The sequence below is a fragment of the Alligator sinensis genome, unplaced genomic scaffold (assembly GCF_000455745.1).
Source record: "Alligator sinensis unplaced genomic scaffold, ASM45574v1 scaffold628_2, whole genome shotgun sequence".
Classification (NCBI taxonomy): Eukaryota; Metazoa; Chordata; order Crocodylia; family Alligatoridae; genus Alligator; species Alligator sinensis.
In genome coordinates this window covers 2162660-2181408 of record NW_005841833.1, presented here as the reverse complement: position 1 = coordinate 2181408, position 18749 = coordinate 2162660, and the positions used below count along the sequence as shown (strand labels likewise).

The 18749-nt window shown below is 56.1% G+C and overlaps 1 protein-coding gene across 3 annotated transcripts in view; it reads left to right on the top strand.

Annotated features, from left to right (window-relative positions):
- The window catches only part of FAM222A (family with sequence similarity 222 member A), an 87765-nt gene extending 71976 nt beyond the window's left edge, over nt 1-15789 (top strand). For all 3 annotated transcript variants that reach the window (XM_006015140.3, XM_025198428.1, XM_025198436.1), the window contains exon 3: nt 12583-15789. In XM_006015140.3, coding sequence (XP_006015202.1) covers nt 12583-13826 — 1244 coding nt within the window. In that variant the 3' untranslated portion in view covers nt 13827-15789. The remainder of the gene's footprint in view (nt 1-12582) is intronic.
- The last annotated feature ends 2960 nt before the right edge of the window (nt 15790-18749 follow it).

The following is an 18749-nucleotide window of genomic DNA, read 5'->3' as shown; positions in this document are numbered from 1 at the left end:
CCTGCTGCCCTCTCCCTTCAGCGTCTTTGCACTGCACAGGGTGCTTGCACTGCTTGAGCTCTAACCCTGCTGCAAGACTGCCCTGGCTTTCTGCGTGAAGAGCTGTCCCTGCATTTCCAGAGTCGGCAGCTGCTGGGCAGAATAAACTGCACCTGAGTTTCTCTCGCCAGTGGCTACCAAATGTTTCCTTGTCATCAGAGCCAGACATTTTGAAATGGCTGCATGGCTCTCAGCGGAGAAGCGTCAACATGCCCCCAATCCATAAACCAAGATTTATTCTCGACTGCAATATTCTCGGGTCTGGATTTAAATCTGTGTCTTGAACCGAGTTTGGTCGCCAATTTGCTAAAGTAAAAAGTTGTTTAGCTGGAGGCATAATCTTATAAGCCTGTGCTTCCATTATAATGGCTTCTCATTTCTGCCGAGCTTTCCAATAATGCTTTGAGCAGAAGCTTGGAGTAATATAAAAAGCCATCGGATTATTACTGCGGGCGATGCATTTTCCATTTACAGTAATAAAATACCGAAGAAACAAAACAATTTAAAATTCCAATAAAATTCAAAACAAATCTTTGGCTGCTGAGCAGATTCAATTATTTAGCTGTTATTGAGTGCAGCCTGGAAAAATAGAACAGGTCAGGGGAAGGGGGATGGGGATCCCAAGCCAATTGTTCATCACTGTTATCCAGTAAAAGGCAAGCAAGGGGAGAGAGCGCACCGAAAGCCAGCCCGAGTGACATCCCCACAGAAGGATTCCAACTCAGTCCTGGGTCGGGGTCCAGCAAAGAGCATCGACCCTGAATTGAGTGCTTCGCCGTGTCCCATGAGAGGTGCACAGGCCTCGGTGCAGGAGGGGAGCACAAGGAAAGTCCTGATGCCTTGCTGGTGGCCGCAGGGTGCTGGTCACCCCGAACAGGGAGACAGGAGTGCAGACCTGGCTCCTGCCAGGTGCCATGCTGGTGCCCCCAGGGTGCTGGTCACCCCAAGCCAGGAGACGGGGGTGTAGACTCAGCCCTGTCCTGCAGCAGCCCCCTCTGCCAACTCTCCTCCCTGCTAATTCAGTCTTCTTGATGCCTCCTCAGATGCAGACCCATGGCCTTACCCCAGCCCTGCCCTCCCTCCTTGTTCTGGCAGCGGTCATGGTGCCTGGTGCCCTTGTTCCTCCAGCCTCGCCTGGCTGCCCTGTCCCACCCCACTCCCCGTGAGCAGAGGATCCTGGGTGCCTTGAGCAGAGTGCTGGTTGCATTTGATGCACCTGCACCGCTGGGGGACCAGGGCAAAGCTGTCTGATGCATTTTCGCTGCATCACATGAGGCAGGATTTGAACCCAGAGCCGCTGGTCCTGGAAGGTGGGGCATTGACTCGTTGGTGTAGAAGGGCTGTTACCAGGCTGTTCAAAATCCTCTGGGATGTGTAGGGTTGGGGTCCCATTTCTCCCCCAGTGCCCTCCAGTGGGTTACCGAGAAACTGTGCATGAGTGCCAGAGCAGTGCCTCGGTGGAGAAGAGGGGGTTCAAGGTCACGTGCAACCACTGATAGCATGCTCGCTATGGGGCAGTGCCAAAGCAGGGAGAAGGTTCAAGGTCACGTGCAAGTGCTGGTAGCATGTGATGGCGAGGGGGTCGTGCCCAAGGCAGTGGGTTATCCCAGGAAAAAGCTTTGCGCAGAGAGGGTAGTGCTGGATTGTGGAGCTCACAGCAGTCCCAGCATCACCTCTGCCCACATGCCAGCACTGGCATTGGTAACACCAGACCCCAACAAGCGTTGTCCCAGCCTCGCTCAAAGCTCAGTGGGTTAAACTCCCTGTGAATCCAGTGGTCATGGAAGTACAGAGCCCGGCCTGGCTGTAGCTCTCCCCACTGATGTCGGCGAGGGCTGCTCCAGACGGATGTGGGTGTAGCTGGGTCCAGCCCTTCCACGTGGTGTTCCCCCGGCAGATTAACCTTTGCCGCAGAGCGCTCTCCCGGGCCAGCCCCGTAGCACAGTCTCGGCAGTAGCCTGCTCTGTGAGCGTGGAGACAAGGGGTAGCGGCTCTGACAGCTGGAGTCGAAGAGGAGGGGAGGGACCGCCGGCGACCAGCTGAGTGTCAGGCGAACTGTCTGTGCATGACGGGTGACGGCGGTGATTCGGGAGAGTTTGCATCTCACAGTAATTACAGCCCGTTAGAAAGCAGTAATTACTCAGGAAAGGGGGAGCTGCGTACCAGTGGAGCGCGAGAGCATGCCAGGAGCCTCTTGGAAATTGGTAGCTCTGTAATTTTCCCAGTGGGGGTTCGGTGCGTCACCCTGATATGTGACAACACACGGAATTTGTGACTTGTCATATCTAACCCAGCTGGTGTGTGTGGAAGGAGACGGGCTGGGGCTCTTTCCTCCTGCCTTGAGCAAGCTCCCAAGGAAGCCGTTACAGGCCCTCCTGGATGCCATCCTGATTGACCCACCGTGGCTCCCTTCTCGTGCCTTGTGCCTTTGTGAAAGTTGATCACGGCACCTGTCACGGCTGGGGGCAGGGCCTGGCTGCAGAGAGGAATCAGTGCCATGCTGGTACTGGGAGCATGCTGTCATCCCTCTCATGCACGCACCTCTATGGACTGTTGGAAATAAGCACCTTAAGGATGTTTGTGCACTTTCCCGGCTCTTCTTGGGACCCTCCACCCAGCTGGTGACACTGCAGCCATTCCCAGCTCCAGCCTGGATTTACAGCCTGTCAAGGAACCCCTAGAAGTGCTGGGGAGAGCTCAGCTCTACGTCTCCCGAAGTCAGATGTATGGGGACTGACCATGCTTGTGTGGTCCTTTCTGTGGGCTCCTCCATATCCTCCCAAGCCCGGGTCCATTGCTGGTCCTCAAGCAAAGCCATGGAGTGACACCAGGCAGGAGAGCTGAGTGCCACCCCCAACATGGGCCAGCCAGCACCCAGATACTACATGAGAGCTGCCACATCTTATTTTGCTCCCAGCCATTGCACTGCCCTCGCTGTACATTTTTTCCGGGAGAGACTGTAGGCTGGCCTGTAGAGGAAGATACATGGCACAGCAACGTGGCTAACATTCAACCACCATCATTACACTGTGTCACTGCTCCTGTGATTATCCTTGTTTTGGAGTACAGTCCTGGTATCGCCAGAGCGCTGTCATACTGTTCCTGTGGTTGTATTAATAAATGTCCCCAAGAACCTCGCATTAGGGCAGACTTCTGAAGGGAACTTCTGCCAGCTGCCCCGTTCCTCTCAGAGACCATGAAGGTAGCTCACGGAGATCTCCAAGCCCTGTCTGGACTCTGGCCTTCTTCTGAGAGCTCTGTCTGGGGTTTGAGACTGTGGGCAGACTTCTGCTTTTTGTTCCTCCTGTTTTGAACAAGCAGATCCTGTCCTCCCCAGAATCCATTCCACTGAACATGGGTGCAGAGCTGCTTGTGATGTCAACCTCGTGAAATGGGCCTAGACATTGAGAAGCAAGGAATATGGGGCACCCATGACCTGTGGCTGGCTCCGTGTCTGCTCAGTTCCCTCCGGCACTGCAGTGGAAGCCACCCTTGTCCCCCTTCCCTGCCTCAGATGATGGAAGGTGTTTTTTCCTGGGAGCAGAACATTTTTTTTCTCCCTAGCTCCACGGAATGGGTTCATTAGGGATTCTGCAAGTGTCACCAGCTAATTAGTGTCATGTTAATTGAGTATTCACGATGCTGCCACCTCCAAGGACAGCGGTGCCGGCATGAAGGGGAATGCAGATGTGTGTCTTTCATTCTGCCCGGCTGCTAGGAGGATTAAAGCAACTGCAGAACGCACCGTGCAGCTTGGCAAGGGGTTTTGGCCACCTGAAGGAGCACCCGATTCTAGCCAGGCCATTGCAAAGATATGTTCGGCCTGGATGCCAGCCCCTGCTGGCACCATCTGCATGCTTGTTAGGAGGAAGGCATTATTTGCCCATCCCTAGAATGAGCCAAGATCCAGAGAGGTGCATTTGCAGAAATGGGGACCTTCATCACCACGCTTCCTCCATGGTATCCCTCTACCCCAATGGGAGCACAACAGAGTGATTTTTTGGCCTGTCCTTTGGAAACAATCCCTGTGCCCATAAGTGGAGCCCACAATGGGGCCTCGTGAGGAAGTGCCCCTGGACACGGGGGACACATCCAGCAGAGCACCTCCTCCAAGCTGCAGTCAGCCTGCACTCCTTGTCTTCATGCTGGATATCGTGCTTGCCATCGCAGCTTCTCCTTAGCCCGGCAGGGCTTCTGTGGATTGTCTTGTGCCCAGCATTTCCCTGTGTGAGGGGCTGGCTTTGTCATGGATGCCCTGAGGCCAGGCCCTGTGCTCAGCCCTGGGACATGGGAAGCTGAAGGGAAGTCAGGACCCATGAGGAGTGTCCCGCAACTGGAGCTCTGAGCCAAGCCCAGCTCATCCAGCCTGCCAGGTCTGTTCTGTCCCTGGTAGAAATCAGGGCACAGCTCCTGGGGTCCAGCCAGGCACAGCCCCTGCCTGAGGAAATGAATGCCCGAGACAGGATGGATGTCAGACGTGTCCGTGCTAGAGAGTGAAGCTGCAGGCCTGGGTCAGAGGGAAAGGGCAGTTGTTGGTGGTGTGCAGGAGGAGGTGTGGAGCAGGTGTGTGTTCAGTTCTCGCTATAACCTGCCAGAGATCATGGAGAGGCCCCGAAGCCTCGTGCCCCAGGGCACTGTCAGAGCCAGCCGGCCCCTGGGAGCCAGGCAGGGGAAGTCTCTCCTGGCAAGTTCCAGGAGCTGCAGCCGGGGATCAGCTCCCTCGGCTGCCTGCTTTGTGTAACGGGGATTTCATTCAGGATAATCCCTCGCGCGCGGGGACCTGAGTCAGCAGCTGGGAGAGCGCAGTGTCTGGCCTATCTGGGCCCTGCCGGTGAGGGGGGAAAGATGCCCCCCTTGCCTTGCCATCCCTGCGGCTCAGGCTGCCTCGGCACCGCTCCTGCCCCGCTTTCCCTGGGCAGCCTCCGCGCCTCGATGGGGCTGTCCTGCACCTCACTCCAGCAGCTTTGGCTTCCCCAGCCCAACAGAGCAGGGGCAGGCTGCCATTTGCTCTGGCAAAGCCGTCGTTCCCTAGGGTGAGGACAGCCGGCCTGTTCAGCAGCCCACCGCCTGCCCCAGCCGGGGGCACACACAGGCTCTGCCCTGGGCAGACGCAAGCCCCCTTTGTTGCAAGTGGCATGGCCTTTCCCCTCCCCTGTTTCAGTGTCACACAAGCTGGTGTGTGGGGGTTTTCACCAGAGGGAGGATGCCTCGCTGTCCTGGCTCACCTCCCATGGACAGCGACATCTTTTAGCCTAACCCTGTTCTCCGAACATCTTTTTTTCCTGCAACTTAAAAAAAAAAATTCAGCCTGAAGGAGTCACTGGCATGAGACACGTCAGCCCAAAGCATGAAAATGTGATAGGGTTTTATAAGCAAGTCAAAGAGGGATTGTTTAATTGGGACTTGTTGGGTGACCATGATGATCATCATATATGGAATAGATAGTGTAGGTACATGCAGGTCTGTGGTCTCCTTTCTTGCTCTAGCCCTCGAGACCCAAGCTCATTTCAAACTCAGGGTGTTTGTAAGAAGACGGCCTCTTCCATTATCGACTGGTTTCTCTCTGCCATCCCCTCCCCTTGTTTGCGGAGGCAGCTCTGTTTTACTCCGTGGTTTCTCGCCCAGAGGCTCCAGGCCCTTGCATCCGTATGTGAAATGTAGATGGTTGGACAAAGCCTTGGCATGGATGCGGCGTGATCCTCGGACCTGTGCCAAGCACAGACGTGAGGTCTTGTGAAGGCAGGACGGGAGGGAGGCCTCGGCTCTGTGCGTGTCTTCAGTGCAGAGTGAATTCTTTCTCCCTTTTGGTTTTTTTAAGAGGTCTCTGCCTTGGGAGGGGTGTGCCGGGCTGGACACTTTGCTGCACATTCAGACGCAGCAGGCCAGTCTCCCGAGCCAGGATGCCAGCAGAGGGGAAGGTTAGAGCAGGGTCACTGAGGCACACTGGAGCTCTTACGCCGTGCGACCAAGCCCCCCACAGTTACAGCAGCCTCCAGCCTGCTGAGATCCACCACCCGGAGGGAGCTTGGCCCCGCCGCAGCATGGCTGGTGTTCCTGGGGCCATAGGAGCGGCGGGAGAGCAGACTGGGGGTGCCTCCATGGACGCCTTACAGCTGCCCCTGCCCAGGGTCGGCTGTAAGGCGGCTGCAGCTCCCGAGCGCGCCTCTCCCTCAAGCCTCCCAGCAGCAACATTAAATCCTGCTCAAAGGGCTTGATTTTAATTGGCTTAATATACTCGTTAATAACAACATCTATTTAAGACACCTGTAAAAAGCCCATAACATTAACTTAATGGGAGAAATGGCTGGCGAACTCTCTTCAATTCTGCCTTTTAAATTAGTGAATGAAGGGTTTAATGGGAAGGACAGATAAAAGGCAAGGATATCGGCTGCCCCAACATGTGCATGTGTATACTACCTCCCCTTAAGGCCCCCTTTTGCCCCGACCATCTTGCACCCGTTCGCAGCGGGGAAGGAGAATACCTGAAACTAAAACTCAAACAGGAGGCTCCTCCCGGAGCCGGCTCCAAGATGGCAGGTCATCTTGGTGCCACGTGTGGATTCACCGAGTGTCTCGTGGCAGAGATAATTGAGGACTCGTGGCCTTCAACTGCCTGCACACCCCTCTGCTCCTGGTGCAAGCATGGAGGGAAATCCCTGGGCAGCACCTACCAGGTAGGACCATTGCACACTGCACCGTCAGCTTCAGGAGCAGGAAGGCTCCTTTTATGTTCAGGCCTAGTAGCTGCTAAGTCAGGGGCGCCCCAGCAAAGGGCAGCAGGGCTCAGCGGTCCATGCTTGCAGGGCATGCTCTTCTGGCTGACAGCCTGTATGACGACTGGGCATCACCAGGGCTGCCCAGGGGGAGATGAGGCCACGCTTCAGCCCTGTCGGCCAGTGTAACATGGTTCCTGGGGCTGGCCCTGCACCCATCTGTGGTAACTAGAGTGATCTCAATGTGGAGCAGATTCAGGCTGGAGGCCGGAGTCTCTGCGAAGCTGCCCCTCCGTATCATCAGTCCAGATGGCCGCACCTTGGTGACCACCTGGATCCCACTGCCATGATGTTAGGTCCCTATGGTGGGAAACTTTCCAGCAGGAAGAGTCTGGGCTTGCCAGGGTGGGCAGTTGTGCTGGCATGGGAAGTTCGCCAAGGGCAAGAGTGATGCTGGCAGGTGCTGGGAGCTGGCTGGAGGCTGGCGTCTAACACTTGCTCTCATCCCAGGAAGCTCTGGAAGCAGCTCCACCAGCAAAACCGCACCTGAGCCAATGCACCTGGGTGTGCTCGGCCTCCCCCAACACCACTGGCCTCCATATCCCAATGAATGTAACCCTGGGGGGTGGCTTTCAGTCCCACAAGACACTAATTGTGCGTCATTTCCACCTGGCAAGGGAGCTGGTTAGCCATATAAGTTCAGCTTGCTTCGAACAGTGCTCTAATTAGCTAAAAAATGAAAGGGGATATTTCATACAGCGGCAAACGGCTCACAATTAACTTTGGGTTGTGCACAATGAGTTTATTCAGTAATTACTGTTCTCATGCCGGCTTGGAGCGGGCAGCTGGGATGCTGGTGCAGCATGTGCATGTGCGTGTATGTGCGAGACTTGTAATTCGTCGTGGCTCGCTGGAACGATTCCTCTCCGTTCTTTCGCCTTCTTGGGTCTGTTGCTATGTCTCCTCACACCCATTCACATCTTGTCCGGCCCTCACATGCCGCCTCTTGCACAAAGCTGGAAAGTTCAATACACAGCTTGATCGCCTAGCTATCTGGGATGCTCTTCTACGTCCCTAGGACATGCAAGACACTGGCTGGCAGTCAGGACAGAAGGGATTTGGAGGCACCCTGGTAGCCAGGACTCATCCTTTCTGGATGGCCTCGATGCCTCCCGGACCTGTAGGGAGGATCCAGCTGTAACGGCTTTGACGTATGACTGTAGCAGCTGCTCCTCTCACCACAACAGCTCCCTGCTTCGCTGCCCAGCAGCAATTGCCCGGCTGAGCTGGGCTCATGATCCTGAGAGCCGTAGGTCACTGCCAACATCCTGCTCCCTGCACTGCGGTGGGAGGGGACACTCCTCTTTCCTCCATGCCTTGATTGCACAGACAGGCTTGCCACAGAGGGGGCCTGTTTTCTGTCCCTCCGTGTTGTCCTCCAGGTGCTGCAAGCGGTACGGGCATCCCACATCTCCTTCCCACACCTGCTATGGGAGCCCCACAGTTACAAAAGCAGCCCATCCTTTTTGGGACCAGCTCCATGGGGATACTTGGCAGTGGTGTGGAAAGATGGGCCCATCTTCATAAAGAACGTGTGAAATGCTTATACGATGTCTTTTTCCGTCCCATTACTTTGACTGGAATTGAGAGCGTGCAATTGCATTTGGAGCCCCGCACGCGCCTCCCTCGGCCTCGGCAGGACGGTGGAGTACCAGGGCACGCTCTCTGCTCGCTATTGGTGCAGCGAAGGGGAGAGATTACGGTGCCGCACAGAGACCAGGTTTTGTTTCCAGCACGCCATCATTACGGGCTGGCGTGCTCGGCAGAAAAGGGCCCCCCGCGGTTCTGCGAAGAAAGATTTCTCAGCATGCCGGGGAAAGAGGTTTCTGTGAAACCGTGGTGCTGGAAATGCCTCCATTACCGCAGATGGCTTTGCCGCTGCCTCACAACAGGTCCAGGCCTATTTCACATGTAGGGTTTTTTTGGTTTTTTCAGGAAGATTGTAATAGAATTGCTGGCTCTGCATTTACAGGAGAAGCTGCGACCTGGAGCAGGAGTGCAGCCCACTGCTCGGGGAAGGGGGACGAGTGCTGCTCAGCACAGACGGCGTACCTGGGGTCATTGAAACGCCAGGGCCCAATCCTGTCCAGTGCTGAGCTCCCTGCCCACCCCAGCCCAGGGATCCTCTGATCAAGCAGGAAGCAGCCGGGTGCTTGGTGATGCCAGGGCAGTGCCAGCTGGACCCATCCACAATCCCAGCCTGGGTTCTCCTTCAAACTTTATGCGTCTGCCAACGCCTGCTAGCTGGCATTCCTCTGGGAGCAGCCTCCCTTGGTTCGCTCGGCAGGGTTGTGTCTGACTCTCTGGAGCAGTGTCCGGCCTGTCTCCCACTAGAGGAGAGCAGAAGCCAATCCCCCTCTGATCCAGCCCCTCTGGACCCTGGGGGCCACAGGGCTGGAAGCAAGGACAGCAGTCACTAATGGGCAGTGTGTATGCTTTCTATTCTGCCTGCAGCCTGCGGAAAGCCCTGGGTGCCATGTGCTGCTGTGCGATGGCAGGCTTGCCCAGGCATCTGCGTCTGCTTCAGAGCACCAAAACTCGCAACCAGCAGGGTTTATCGTGGTGATCTGGCGTGGGGGTAATGCAGGACATGCGGCCCTTGCAGACCCCTGGCTGGGCTAATCCAGGTGCGTGGGGGCAGGCCCCTTTGGGTTCACGGTGCCTGGAGCGACACCTGTGTGACCCGTCCATCTCTCACCAGTCGCAGCCGTGTAAGCTGAGCTCTGCAGCAGGCGAATCTCATGAATTTGAGGAAGCAGGGAAAGGAGAGACAATGTCTTAGGGCCTCTCGAAGGCAAGGTGCAGCCTGACCGCCAGCAGCTCTTGTGCCTCCATTCGCTCCTTCCGAGGCCCTTTGCTGTACCGTATCCAGAGGGGTGATGGAGAGGAGTAGGCTGCCGTAACTCATAGTGTGTGTGTGTGTGTGTGTGTGTGTGTGTGTGTGTGTGTCAGAGTGAGTGTGCGCACATGCGCGCACGTAGAGATTTTAAACACCTAATTTATTCCATCTATTAGATAGATTTTGTAGATTTAATCATTTTCACAGTTGGTGGCTCATTGGATACTCAAGATAAACTCCAAATGAAAGGATAATGTGTACGACAAATGAGTTTTCACACCAGAATGGCAGAAACTGGCTTGGGAAAGGGGCTGAGAGGAACAAAAATATATACATATATAATTTTTTTTCGGCGGTGGCTTTTGCTGACTCTAGTAGGTTACCACAGTTAATTTCACCAGTTTTGTTCATCTGTAAAATTGCATAAAAGTGACATTTTTGTGCTCATTATAGGAACTGCTGATTTATAGCTGGTAAATGGAATGCTTTTCCATTTTTGGTGAGGCACTCGTAGCGGCTCAAAGCACCCATGAAATTGCTTGTATAATGTAGTTTAAATCCAATCTCAGAGAAAGATTCCCCCGTTGGGTAAAGTGACATTTCCATTCTCCACACTGAGTTTATTTTAGGCCACTTAGAAGTGACTTTAGAAGAGAAAGGGGGCAGGTTTGTACTGTGACCTCATTTTTGCCGAGATCAGGTACAAAGAGCAGTCAATGGAAATGACTTGCAAGAGGGCTCCGGCTCCCTGAAGCCTGCTGCTGTGCATAGGGTTTGCACAAGTTTCTTTCTGTTTTCCTCCCCTTCTCCCTTCAAATCGGCCCAGAAAAACTTTCAAATGAGCAGCCTAAAATTGTCCACGAAGAACAGACGATTGACTGTGAAATGATCAGGCAGCAAGATGAGCAGAGGCGAGAGCAGCGGGCGACAGGCAGCGCATTTCGGAAAAACTGAATAGCACCTAAGTAGCCAGACACAGCCGGGTCACCGGGGACTGGAGTGGGAGGGATGAGTATAAGTGTCTGCAGTTAACTTGCAGGGATGAAAATAGCTGCATTTTTGGTGCTGCAGTGCCAGGCATGTCCTTCCCATCTCGGGCATCACTAGTGTCAGGGCTGGCTGGTGGCTAAAATAGAGGCGCTCCCTCAACACAAGTTATTTGCTGCCCCCACTTTCCCTCACCACTTCCGCGCCCCTCTCGCCTGGTCCCATCTTCCGGGGGAACTGAACTCCAGCCCTCCACAGCTGAGGCTAAAGGCAACAGGAGCCACAGTCACTGGCTCCAGAGCCTGGTGTGGTCGGACAAGGGCCTTCTGAGCCGTGGAGAAGGGGTGGGAGAGCGCAGCCAAGCCTCAGGCTGTGGGGAGCCTGGACCATTTGTTTCCTCCCTCTCTGGCCTGGACGGGGACAGCTTCATGCCCCTTCTCCCAAACACCCAGTGCCCAGCAGCCGCCAATGTGCTCCAGAGGAACACACATTTCTGTGCCCAGGGTGCACATCTGTGCACATCTGGGTGCGCACCCTGGTGCACCCAGGGCACACATCTCTACGTGCGTGCCCTGGGGAAAGGCAGGTCAGCCTTCCGGGCTGTGGGGAATGTCCACGTCCAGTCGGGCTTCTCTCCAGAGCCGCCAGCTCCCAAGGCGCTCCTAGAAAACCAAGTCCGGCAGGGCCAGCTGTGCCCAAGAGCCTGTGTCAGGATGGGAACGCAAACAGCTTAATGACCAAAATCATCTATCTCCCCCCTGGTTTAAAAGCGTAGCTGGGAGATCACTGATCTCAGGGGGGTAGAAATGGCTCTGCTAAGTTTGCTGGTTTAAATGTCCCTTTTCCCGTGTGGATCAGTCTCTCCCATGGCATGGAGGAGAAGGGGAAGGCTGCCGGGCTGGGGCCGGGCCACCCAGGCACCACAGCCCTCCGCCTTTGCACCCAGCTCCCTGTAGCAGGGCATGCAGACAGGCCCTCCAACCTGCTCACGCTTGCAGGGTGCCCTGTGTCATAGTGGGCGCTAGCGCAAGCAGCTGGAGATACCTTTCAGGAGAGCAGGACTGGGAGGGAAGGTTTATAGAGATGCAGCTGGGTGTCATGCTGGGGATGGGGTGTGTGTGTGTCTCACTTGTAAAGCAAGCGTAGAGCACGTATGTGGCTGTCTGCAGAGGGTTGTTGGGGGCGTATGTTGTCCAGGCAGCCTGTGTGTATGGCATCACACATGCCTGTGCAGAGGCTCATATGCTGGTGCCCCATCGAGCAGCCGGGACAGTTGGATGCTTTGCAGAGTATCCTTTGCCCCTCCCTGACAGTCTGTAAGGAAGGGGTTCCCGCTCTGGCAGCAGAGCCAGCCAGCTCCAGGGCACAGGGGACGGCTCCAGCTCCATGCAGCGCAATCATCTCTGTATTTCACTTGACACATTTCATCCTGGAAGTGAATAAGTGGCACACGGGCAAGCAGTGGCTCTGCAGGGATGGGGCTGGGAGCTGGGAGCCCTGCACCTGCCCTATTCAACTTGGGACCCCCATGTGCCAGGGCAGCAGCACACCGGGCAGGCTGCTGGTCCCAAGAGTTGGCACAGGGGATGGGGTGAGGGGATGACAGCAAGGGCCTGCCCGGTGCTACCTCCATGCCCATGTCTCCAACCCAGGGAGGCTCTGGCGGCCCAGCTTACCCTGGGTGCAGGCCACACTGCCACGTGGAGGCTGCAGATGAGTCTGACCTTATGGTCCCCGACCTTCCAGCCACGAGTCACTCCCGACCCAGGCTGGCAGAAGAACCCAGGAGTCCTGGTTTCTAGTTCTCTTCTCCCACCCTGGGGTACAACCCAAGCTGCCCCCCCGCCACTTGTGCTGGAGACCCCCTGTGTCGCAGCATCCACTTGTTCGTGGGGTGTGTATGACGTGGGAACATAACACTCTGCTTTTGCTTGTGTCTCCTAGGTGAAACGGCAGTCTCCATGCATTCCCCACGCTACCCCAGCCCGGCTGAACTGGACGCCTATGCACAGAAGGTGGCTAACAACCCCTTAACCATCAAGATCTTTCCCACCAACATCAGGGTCCCGCAGCACAAGCACCTTAACCGGACAGTCAATGGGTACGACACCACGGGGCAGCGCTACAGCCCATACCCCGTGCACGCCAGTGGCTACCAGGGCCTCCTGGCCATCGTGAAGGCCTCCAGCAAAAGCGTGGTGAAGAACGTGGAGGGCAAGCGGACTAAGATGTCCCCCGCGCAGGTGGGTGTCGCCCCCTACCCAGTGTCAAGCACTTTAGCTGCAGGCCACGCCTGCGCCGGGCAGTTGAATTACCATGGGGCCCAGAAGCAGATCGAGGCTCCAGTACCCCCGAATGTGACTGTGGCGACGTCTGTGATCCCGCTTGCGGGCCGGAGTCTGACGCTGCCACAGTCCAACCTGCCCTCGATCCAGAGCATCATCTACCAGATCAATCAGCAGTGCCAGGCCCAGGGCTCCCAGCAGGCCTGCCAAGGCGTGGTGGTGACCAACCCCAGCCCGGCCAAGCACGGTGCCACCGCCAGCTTCGCCACTATGGCAACAGCTGGCGCCGCCGTGGCCTACGCCGGCGCCCTCCTGCCAGATTGCCGCAAGGGGGCCGACCTGGCCATTGGGTCGAACCCAGCCCTAGCCATGGGCCCCAAAGCGGCCGTCTACCCGGACGGCATGGATTACCTGCTGTGGCAGCAGAAGCAGCAGCAGCTCCGCATGTACAGTGGGGGCAGTGGCGGGGGGGGTGCCGTCAGCAAGTCTCCGGAGACATGTGCGGGGGTGTCACGGCCCTACAGCCTAACGGGGGCAGCGGAGAAGGTGAGCTCGTCCCCGTTGAACTGCGTGGGGATGCACGGCAACTTCTCGGTGGGGCAGTACTTTGCGCCCCCCTGGAACAGCATCCTGGTCACCCCCAACAGCGACTGTTACAACCCCCCCGAGCTCGCCAACGGGCACCGCGAGCTCGCCGTGCACCCCTCAGACGGGCTGCCCAGCAAGACCCTCTGCAATACCTCCATCCTCAGCAGCAGCCTCCAGTCGCTGGAGTATCTCATCAACGACATCCACCCGCCCTGCATCAAGGAGCAGATGCTGGGCAAGGGCTATGAGACGGTGTCTGTCCCCAGACTCTTGGACCATCAGCACGCCCACATCCGCCTGCCCGTCTACAGATAAGAGACTGCCGCTGCTTTCCAAACACAGGGCGCTGGTGGGAACGGGACTGACAGCCACTCTCCTCTCCAGCACCGCCAGGGGATGTGATGGAGTGAAGGCGAGGGAGGGGGGGGTGGGCTTGGCTTGACGCGAGGGAAGGCCCGGGTGGGTCCCCCCCCACCAGAGACGCTGGAATGCACTGGGGCCGTCGAACTGGACATGCCCAAGACCCGCCGCAAGGCCGAGGAGGACGGACCGCTTGCTTACATAGCTCAGAAATCGTTTTCTTTCCACGAATGTGAACAGGGAATTGCTACACGTTGCTGCTATCCAGGGAGAGAAGGCTTCACTCTGTATGTGTGTGTGAGTGTGCGCGTGTGTGCGTATGTGTGCACGTGTGTGTGTGCGCGTGCCAGCCAGAGTAGCATGGTGGGAGAGAGCCTCGAATCTGGTCCTACACTGAGGTCCGATGAGAGTTTTAGAGAGAGAGAGAGAGAGATGGTCCCAGCCCTCCCCTGCCCCCGGTAACTCCATGCAGCTTGGTCACAACCAGAAAGAGCTAATTTTGCCTAATTCCTAGTCGAAGTCCGTAACTTGCACTGCTTTGAGTAAAGCTACCGATCTGGGGACAGTCTGGAGGCTATTTAAGTAAAGAGGAAAAAAAACACTTGAAAACTTGAACAGATTATTTTTGAGTTGAAGATACTGTACATTTTCTGTGTTGGCTGCTACAGGAAGAGTCTCCTCCTCCCCTTCCCTCACCCCGCCCTGCCCCAGCCTGCGCCGCTTGGGCCTAGTCCGTTACTTTAACGAGCCCCTGAGTTTTTGATGCTTTTCTAACCGGACCCATTCCCTCGCCGGTTGTCGGCACCGCAGCCGGAGAGCAGCGCCAAGCTATGGAGCCGGGGAGCAGGCTCTACGTTTAAGGATATTTTACCCTCCTCATTCTTCTTGCAGGTTTTCCAAATATGCCCATACGCCCAGCCCAACCCCACCCCGGGTAGAGAGACAGCCTGAGAGGACAAAAGCGAGAGGAATAGAGGGCAGGCGAATTACCTACAACAGATCCCACACTTGGACCCTGCCTCCCTTTTGTAAAATGCCCAGGCCCCCATCCCCACCCCACCGAAGGAAAGAAGCTGGGGGTCCCCTCCCTTCCTCACCGTCAAGCCCACTTGTCCCCGGCTGCTCATCCCTTTCTCTCGAATCCGGCTGCGCACAAACGTAGACCCAGCTGAGCACACGAGAAGCAATTTCGGTTTGATCACCCCAAGACGAATGCAGAGCCATTGCGGGGCGCGGGGGCACTCAGAGGGGGTGTCCCCCGTGTCCACTGCCTCTCCTGCCCCCTCCCAGCCAGACCCAGTAACAGGAACGTTTCTCAATGCTGAGATTTCCAAGATCTTTCTTTCTTTTTCTTTTTTTTACTGTCAATGATACCTTTGTTCTGTTTTAGAGACAACTTGCAGGTGAAGCGTTGTAGACTCCCATTTAACGATGCATCTAGCCATTGTACCGGGTTGTAATTTGCATACTTTGTGTTCTTTTTTTTAAAGAAAAAAAGCAGTTCCAAAACGTTCATTATGGTCTGTTACGCGGTACATGTAATTATGTGTTTAATAGGATTTATTCATTTATAAAAGGAAAAAAAAACCCGGCAGTTCTGCATTACCAGGAAACACCAAGTTTTTTCGATGTTTCAAAGGAAAAAAAAAGCTACCCCCAAGAAAACCCAACATGATTGTGCTCAGAAAAGAGGTACTGTATCCTTAAAAGGCCTGTTCAAGCACTAAGTGCATTTACAAATCTCTGAGAATGTTTTTTTTATACTAAAATTGACCATTATATTCTACTGTGAAAAGTGCTGTCTGCACTAGATTGTTTTAAAAATGAGAGAAAACAACAAAAAAAAAAAAGAGAGAAAACCCGCAAGCTGTGTGTCCGGATGTTGTTTTTCCCAAAGTAAAACCAGGCTATCATTGGATGTGTGTGTGGCTTTTGTTGGGTTGCTGTGGCCTCTTCTGGATCATCCCATCCCATCCGCCGGGGCAGAGAAGGGCTGGGGTGCCAGGGTCATCTCTGTGGTACCAAATTTAATTGCATTTGGAGTTTGGGGGGTCCCCGGATTCGTGGGGTGGGGCAGGTCTGGTGCGTTGGAAGTCGGCAGTCTTGGTTACATCGCTACCTAGAAATGCGAGAGCAGGTGGGGACGTCTCACAGGTGCAACAGCACACACCACCCAAGGCCACTGAGCAAATACACCTGTCCTAGGGTCTTGGCATGGCTGTGTCCTAAACCCCAGAGATCGCTGGTGGCTTCCAACCAGGCCCGGTCAGCCAGGGGAGCCCTGCTGTCCCAAAGGGAGGGAGAAGAAGGGGGTCTTCACTGCTGTTGCTGGCACCTGGGGTCCTTGTACCCATCCATCTGTGCCACTGGGCAGTTCGGTCCCCCTCCCCAGTGCCAGCGTGCCAGGGTTCCCAGGTGATCGGATTAGCGCGTCTTTCATTCCAGGCCCCGTTGGCACCACGCTGGTGTTACCGACGGCATCTGCATGATCTAAAAACCCAGGGAGAAGAAGAGGGTCCTCCGTCACCAGGTGCTTGGAGCCAAATTGTCCTCTTGGGTCAGCACCACCGGTCTCTTCCTCGGTGTCCCTGGACTGTGGAAGGCACCAGCCCTCACCTCCTGTCCTGGCGCTGAGCAGAGCAGAGCGTGCTCTCCCTCTCGCGTGCACTCTTGCTCTCGTTTTCTTTATTGGAATTTGCAGGCCAAGATGTATCTTGCTCATAAGCGCCGTCCCCCCGCAGGATTCCAAATTAGATGCGGTGCCACCTGGATAACGATCAATCATTTATACTTGCCCTAGGAATTCCCCTGTAACTTAGAAATAAAAGCTGTCAGCCGGGATGGCGGAGCCGGGAACTGCGGCTTTCAGAAGAAAAAGGAGAAGAGAGGAACAAAGACACGGGGCGAGGACGTGCCGGCAGAGTGACAGCAGTAAGGTACAGCTGGCTGTCAGCGCAGACACCCTCCAGACTGATGGGGTGGCCCGGGTTTCGATGGAAGAGCAGGGAAGGCTGGTGGTGGTTCCAGGCTTATTTGCAAACCCTAGCCGTTGTGTGACTGGTGCCGGGAAAGGGAGGATGTCCCTCCACCTTGCTACCTTAATGCCTGAGAGGTCCTCAAGGAGGGGTGGATGGACATGGCGAGCCACCTCCATCTTGGGTCTAAGGAACGCCTATAAATGCCCAGCCGATGCACCAGCTCCGGCATTTGTTCCTCCCTTCTGCTATCGCCTCACTCGGTCCCTCGGCTCTATCGAAGGGTCTCAAAAAGCATTGTCCCACGGGGGTGGTTTCTGCTCCACCGTTTGATGGGAGCTGCCCACCCCATACCCATGCTGCACGGGTCCTCCCAGCAGGAGCAGGGTTGGCACAGGGCTGTTAGACGGCACCCACCCCCCCGAGGCAGGATTGCAGCCCCCGCACAGCACCTGGCGCAGGGTGAGCCGAGGGAAGGGCGGCGTGTGGGACGATGGTTGCCAGTGCCAGTCTGAAATAGAAATCTCCCTGGGGATTACGTGTGGATCCCTGGACAGCATCCAAGCATGGAGGCGCTGAGACATCCTCGCTCACAACGGATCTGCCTGTGGCGCGGCCAGATCCCTCCTCGCCGGTCTACATGCCAGGGGCCTGCTTTGTGCCGGAGCATGGCCAGGCCCCTCACCCCTGCCCCTGGGGGAGCCCTGGGGTCGGGGTGCACCTGCCTCGCACCTTGCTCAGAGATTGATGCCACCAGCCAAAGTCCCGGGGGCTTCCCAAGAACTTGAGGCCCAACGCCCGGGGCTGTTGGTAAATGCTCCGGGGATGGGAGGAGGCATTTTGTTGTCTGCGAGGAGAAGGCAGGCTCCCCTCTGTCTACTGATGAACCCTCTCGCTCGGCTGCCTCCCTGCTCTGCTCCCAACGCTGCTAATCCAGAATATATTCCACCCACGGTGACCCTATCAACTCAAGCCATGGCAGCAGATTTCTGGCCCAAACAATGAGCCGCTTGCATTAGGATAATAGTATTAAATCCCAAATAGATTTCAACTCCGGGTTCCTATCACTCAGCCTCTTGTCTCCCTCAGCTGCGGCGACGCTGCGACATATGGTGTTCCATTATCTGAGCCTCCGGCCTAGCAGAAAAAGGCTTTAATGCTTAAACAAACAGCGAGGCGGCCTTCGGAGCCCGTGTGTGTTCATCTGAGGATAAAATTCGAGTGCAAATCGGGGAGGAATGTGTTTTTGCTTTCTCACCCCGTGGCGTGCGGCCCCGCGGAAAGAAAAAGGCCGCTTTGTTCCTCCTCCCTCCAGATGATAGGGAAGAAATAGCCTAATAAAAATGCTGATGGTGCTGAATGGCTGGATGTTTATGCATCGCGCCCGGCTTCCGTTCGAGGGCAGCGTTTCGGCGGCGAGGCCGAGGAAGGATTTGTTTGCCGTTCGGCGCAATCCAGGCGATCCTGGAAAAATACGGGCCGGCTCCCCGTTTCGCTTCACGTGGCCGCTGGTTTTTTGTTAAACGAATGAGGTCTGGCCTTGCCGAGAGAGGGGCCGAGGCCCACCGGCTGTGCAGGATGGGCTCACGAAGCGGGGAGAAGGGGTGCGTGCATCTCGTTGGCATCGGGAGCCAAGGGTGATCCCCAGCGCTCTGGGCTCAGGCCCTGGCTTTGCTCGGGGCAGGACGCGTTTGTCCCGTTCTGCATCCTGCGCCTCGGTTTGCTCCTCCCTGGCGCACGCAGCCCGTGTGCTGAACGTGCACCTCCGTGCGGGACGCAGGAGCGCCGGGCAGGGGGAGAAGCGAACCGCTGGACTTGGCGGCGGATTCCCTCTGCTGGTGGAAAGTTGTTTCATGAAGGTAGTCCTTGGAGACGTGGAGGCAGGGGTCCGGGAAAGCACCCG